At 40.5% G+C, this 6,196-nt stretch overlaps 1 protein-coding gene and 1 long non-coding RNA gene across 2 annotated transcripts; both read right to left on the bottom strand.

The window, feature by feature from the left end:
- Window positions 1-439: 439 nt before the first annotated feature.
- On the bottom strand, window positions 440-1,439 carry LOC123978245. The gene is made up of 2 exons (XM_046061411.1): window positions 1,175-1,439; window positions 440-1,026 (listed from the first exon to the last, which is right to left on the bottom strand). Exons 1-2 carry the CDS (start codon window positions 1,315-1,317, stop codon window positions 498-500), a joined length of 672 nt encoding a protein of 223 aa, XP_045917367.1. The 5' UTR covers window positions 1,318-1,439; the 3' UTR covers window positions 440-497.
- A 3,155-nt stretch (window positions 1,440-4,594) lies between these two features.
- LOC123978099 lies at window positions 4,595-6,193 on the bottom strand. Its single transcript, XR_006826868.1, has 3 exons — window positions 6,118-6,193; window positions 5,825-5,893; window positions 4,595-4,827 (listed from the first exon to the last, which is right to left on the bottom strand). It is a non-coding gene; the product is annotated as an uncharacterized LOC123978099 (long non-coding RNA).
- Between the last annotated feature and the right edge of the window lie 3 nt (window positions 6,194-6,196).

The raw sequence follows: 6,196 nt of genomic DNA, 5'->3' as shown, positions 1-6,196 counted from the left end.
GTTTTGTAAATATTTATTCTGTATAAAGTATTTTCACAGTAAGGTTTAGTAGTTTCACATTTTCATCAAGGAGACAAAAAAATGCTGCAAACATCCCTGTAATGCTCTGATAAAGACTGTTTGACTAAAATGTTTGTAAAAGCAAGCCTGAAAGTACTATACTACCTGTACTACCTGATTTTTGTGTCCTTTTACATGAATAAAAATAATTACACCATAAATTGGTGCAGAAACTTTCACCATAATACAGGAAATGAAGTGTTTAATGATCAAAATTTCCTGGGGGAGGTCCCCCCAGACTCCCCGCTCATATTGAGGATATCTTTAAAACACTACAGATCTTTTTGTCTCGTTCTTGTGAACCTAATATCGCATATCATGATGTCTCGAGAAGCCAAGTGTCTCTTCACACCCCTAATCTGAGCCCCTATGTCCCCACCACTTTTTAACACAAAGTGACGCCCTTGCCCAAGATGAAGGTCTAATCAGCAGCAGTTCTACAAAACAGATGTTGCACCAAGTTTCAGTACTGCATTTCGTGTAAACCATTTTCCCAGCAGTTCTGGCAACACACCATATTTGAAAAATGTTGTTGCCTTCATAACATGTCTTTCAAAATTGGAATCTGGAGTTATTCTCTCAATAAATAATTCCAAAGGTGTCCACACACAAAAGTCACAGTATGGGGATTTTGTAACATGAATCTGGCACTGTACTTGAAAGTAATAGTTGTGTTGTCTGTTAAGTTCCAGTGTCACATCGGAGGAACAGGATGCAACCAAGCAGAAGTCTTTTTCTTTCGATAGTTCTAACAGTGTCTTGTCTTTTGCCAAGTAGGGGCATTTGATTTCCAAGCACCCAGAGCCACAACAGTCACAAGACACCTTCCCGTCAGGTGATGCACCAAGATGAGGGTATTGCGGAGAAATGTAGAGCCCAGTGGGGGTTACATTAAAATTGACGTGTCTTGATGACATGGTCTCAGTGTATGCCTCCTTTGCCTTGGTCTCCTGCTGAATGCCCCACCTGAAAATAGCACAAATTAGTACATACATGTCCATAATTCATCTGTGCTAAATTGTTATGAGAGATTTTATCATTTCATTAACCTTTTGATTAGTTAACAACTTTGAAACATTATTTGCCTTTAATCTAAAAAATGTATAAATTATACCTTGTCGCTGAAGTTTTAAACTTTGCTGACTCTGGGTAGCATATGGCTTTCACAAGTGATTTCCGGGGCTCGTTATCATTGCTCTTTATAACCGCACCAAACTTGGAAGCTGTTATCCTGCCACATCTGTAGGTATACCACATCCTTGATGAAGCCTGTCCCTTTGTCTTCTGTTGAACAAGCTGACACTGGGCGTCTGTGATCTTCAAATCCTCAACGACCTTATCACATTTTTCAAGAAGTTCATTGTAGGTCAAAGCAGCATTCTCAGGTTCATAAAGTTGTCCTAACGGTGTAGGATAGCCACCTTTCAGAGCCATGGGGACAAAGTCTTTGGAGTGTTTTGGAGCTACAGAGAGCACAGCAGCTCTTGGGTTTGCATGCTTGAGCTTATCCAGAAAGTCTACAACTTCATTTTCTGTAGGTTTATTAAGCATAGCATCGTAGGACCCAGACTTCCTTCGTGTAGCTCTGATTAACACATTCATGTCAACTGGATTCAAAACCTTTCTGCTCTGTGTTCTGGGACATGTCATATCAATAGAAGACAGTTCAGAGCAGGATATTTTCTTTGTTTGTGGTGGCCGAAGCCACTGACATGGCAATGAAGTGCACGGTGTGTCATCGCGCATCCTCACTCCGGACATAACTGCAAACATCAAAGCTGCTGCATGCGAACAGGTCTCTCCAAGTCCCGCCATACATGTACAATGAGCTGTCAAAACTGTCCCTGTCTTCTCTGCAGCTATCCAAGGTTTCAATGGGGGCTCGTTCATTCTCCGGCTGTGTTTCACCTGCACAAATATTGTTAGTGAGTGGCACTGTTAGCTACAAACAAAGCAGGTCTAACATTAACTAAATTACAGTTTTCCAAATAAAAGTTCAAATATGTAACGTTAAACAAACCTGCCCACAGACGACCACGATATCCCTAGGTGTCCTCGTCACTTTAATTTCACCAACAAATCCCGCCTTGAAGTATGACCAAGCGTCAAGGCTTTTATATGCCTTCAGACTTTGTTTTGTGTGTTTTCCCGGCGTCGAAATCAGGTACATATAAATGTCAGGAAACTCGATTGCTGGCCACATCTCAATGTCCACGGACCACTGGTTCATTGGTAAGCTGTAAGGATCACTGTCGAGTCCAACTGCCTTTAATTTGAGAAGATAATCGCTTGTTTTACTCCCAGTTTTGCTGTTTCCACTGATTAACGCAGCCATGTTACAGGTGTTTTGCCACTCAGTCCATCTGGTGGGGGAGTGTTCAGGAGGGGAAGTTACGTCAACGCTCGATAACATAATACCCTCTATAACAGGCAGTCACTTCAGCAGCTTCACCTTGTTTTTGTCCTGATTTGTACTGTTGACAGTAATAACAACCAACATCCTCGAATGTGACCTTCTTTATAACCAGAGAACAGTTCTCTGTAACACTCAGTCTGTCTGATTTAGCTTTGGCGTTTTCACCAATCTGTCCATGTTCAATCAACTCTACTACTGCTGTGTTTCCTGAACCAGCAAAGACAGACCCATACAGTATTTTCACATTTTTTCTGACCGTCTATCACATTTTCACAAGGCAAAGTGACGTCATCTCCAACTCTGACAGTGAAGGAGAGGGGAAGTTTTTCAGCTGCTGCTGTTGAGAAAATGATGAAAAATAAAGTAAAATGAGAAAATGTCTGTTATGTTCATAGTTAGTGACGATTATTTCTTTATCCTTAGTTTCCAAGAGTTCACTAAACTCACCACATTAGAAACAACAGATTTGGTTTTCTTAGTTAAATCAAATGTAGCTGATAAAGAATCTTATTTTTTACAATGTGCCTTCCATTTATATATGTGATATATGTATTCTTACCTGTAAACTGAAGCACCGCTGTAAGAAATAAAGAAATCCATTTGAACTCAACCATCATGATTCTCTGAGTCTCTCCTTCTTCTGTCTCTGCTGGTTCCTCATTGTATCTTTGAAGTTATTTTTATCAGAGGAGGAAAGTGTTTTGGTGAGAATGTGGTTAACAACAGCAGCAGAGCTCTGGAGGTGTTACCGTCTAATGATGACCAGATACACACCCTCACAGGAACAGACACTTGACACTTTAATGGGACCCAAGACAAAGAGATTTTTATCAAATGTTGTTTGGGGTCACTGAGACTAGTTTTAACAAAGAGTTAAACCACTGATAAGTCTTTAACGGCAGGTACAAAGAGCATCAAGCCTCTACAATAGCAGCAGATGTGTTCATGGTTTAAAAGGAAAAGGTTTGACATAAATAAACATTTTGATCTCCACAACTAGGGAGCATAGACAGTGGTGACTGAGTTTGTTTGACAAGTCTTCACCTGTGGTTTGGAGGTTTTTCATGCTGTATGCAGACTGCAGAAACGACTAGTTTGACATATAAGATGTGTGAAATGTATTTACATTCATATTAGGTCAGAGTAGGTGGTCATGTACATCCAGAACATCTTTAAGTATGTAGTTATTACATATTTGTGCGTTATCAGGTCACTTTAGATACTGTAGCAGCTGGAGAAGAACACAAAAAAGATGGTATTTACTGGTCTGCTGGTTCCTCTTTGTATCGTTGAGGTTAATTTTATCAGAGATCTGCAGGGGAAGTGTTTTGGTGAGAATGTGATTAACAGCAGCAGAGCTCTGTAGGTGTTACTCTCTACTGATGACTAGATAAACATCAGAAACACACGAGGCTCACAGGAATAGATGGTCGATACTTTAGTGGGACTTAAGACAAAGAGTTTTATCAATTTCTGTTGAAAACGATGTTGAGGTTTGGGTTCACTGAGACTAGTTTTAACAAAGAGTTTAAACACAGATGGGCGTCCTGAACTGTAACTGTTGGCACGAAGAGCATCAAGCCTCCACAAAATGGAGCAGCATGTCTGTTCATGGTGTTTTCAAAAGAAATGTTTTAACAGAAGTGCTCCACTGTTAAACTAGACAGCATAGACAGTGGTGTCTGAGTTTGTTTAGCATCAATTCTTCACCTGTGGTTTGGAGGTTTTCACGCTGTATGCTGACTGCAGACACGACTAGTTTGACATTTAAGATGTGTGAAATGTATTTACATTCGTATTAATGTAGGCAGACCTCTTTCTCTTCTGGCGGACATGAGCTGGTATGAAGTTCACACTGACCTGAAGTATCTGGGATTAACACACATGAAAATTTAACCCTTGTGTGTTTCCACAGTTTCCTCTCATTCAACTGTTTAATTCAACTCTGAAAAGTGACTCAGTCAAGATGAGCGTTGTCCCACTTCCTCTTAGTTTGCTTTAATTACTTTCATACCAGAACAAAAAAAATGACCTGAACAGAGATACAGACATTAAAATGACTGCATATAAAACAGTAACAGGAGAAACAGAAATAATAGTAAATAATAAAATATAAAACAATAAATCCTGAAAATGATCATAAAATAAGTCTAAAAAAACATTGATCAGTTATCAGTGTAAATAAACTGTAATATGAGCTATAACTACACTGTGGTCTTTTATTTGTTTGGTTAGTTGACGGTCGCGTAGAGGTCGCTGGGATCAGCTGAGGCTCCAGCAGAAGAAGAGGAAGCTTTCACGGTGATGTAGGTCACTGCATCATCTTCATCATCACCATCTTTACCCAGAACCTGGAAAAGAGACAAACAGCACAACACATAAATCACACAACATTAAATGAGACAGAAAAATGCAGGTAAATGCAACATTATGATATCCAGCAGCACATAAACACAAAGCTCAATAATGAAACAGCAAACAACATTACAAAGAGCAACACAACACAAAACAGTGAGTCAGTCCAGTCAGTTCAGTTTGAAGATGTGCTGTTAAAGATCTGTTTGTACATGTACTGAGCTCCTCTGGCCGCTCGTTGGTGAGATATTTTGTTCTGGACCAAAGTGTTGGACACACTGACATCACAATCCTTACATGTAGACCTGGGTTTTAAAGGGAAAATAAAGAATCTGTCCTGTTTTTATACCTGAGAAGTGTTTTTATTCACTAACATCTGTTAGGGTGTGTGGTGTGGAGAAGGTTGGTGGACCCAAATGCAGACACAGGAACAGGCAGGTACAGTTGAAAGGGTTTTAATACCAACAAAAGGCGAGCTCTCTTACAAATGTAGTGGCTGAGTCCAGGGAATCCAAAATAAACGCAGTCCAAACAAAAGGTAATCCAACAGAAAATCCAAAAACCACAACTAAGGCAGAGCGTCTAAACGCTACAATGACCGGACAAAGACTAAACAGAAACACCACACAATAAGGAGCAGGGTGGGAGCAACACAGGTGACAGACATGAGACTAACGAGACACCGGCACGCAGGGAGAGAACAGAGGGGATACTGGAGGGAATAGACATGACAAAGGTTACTGAACACATATCAGATCAGAGGAATAAATATAAACGAATCAAGACAAAAGCAGATACATCCCCACTGAAGTAACACCAACAAGGAACACAGACGAAGCTCAGTAAAACACTGAACTGGGAACTAAGGCATCAAGAAGACAGACATGAGTGAACCCCAAAACACCACAGACTATATAACTAAAAACTCAAACTCACAGGGAAGAAACTACAACTCATAACACCATCATCACTAGAACCAATCAGACAGCTTACCCGGCCTTTACTGTTGGTCTTCCTGGTGTAGCTGATGGAGGCGTAGGAAACACCATCTTCAGGATCAGCCTACACAGAGAAGACAACATAATGGCTGCTCAGTAACATGTGGACTTGATTGTGTTCTGGTCTGTTCTGGTGTCGTCCAGCTGCATCATAAGACTCCCCACTTCTTCTCTTGCAGAAAGAACTTAGATTCAAGAGTCACTGTGTGTCTCATGGAGCTACATTTTGAACAACAAATCTAAAAACAGTGAGTGTAACTTTGTCCTGGGTGTAGTGTGAGATCTCACCGTGTCCTGACTGCTTTCTGGACTCACTGCAGGGTTTAAGCTCCGTCCCTGAAAACAACAAACAAACAGAGTCTACTTC

This window comes from Micropterus dolomieu, linkage group LG10, assembly GCF_021292245.1.
Source record: "Micropterus dolomieu isolate WLL.071019.BEF.003 ecotype Adirondacks linkage group LG10, ASM2129224v1, whole genome shotgun sequence".
Lineage (NCBI taxonomy): Eukaryota > Metazoa > Chordata > Actinopteri > Centrarchiformes > Centrarchidae > Micropterus > Micropterus dolomieu.
This window is presented reverse-complemented; position numbering and strand designations above follow the sequence as displayed.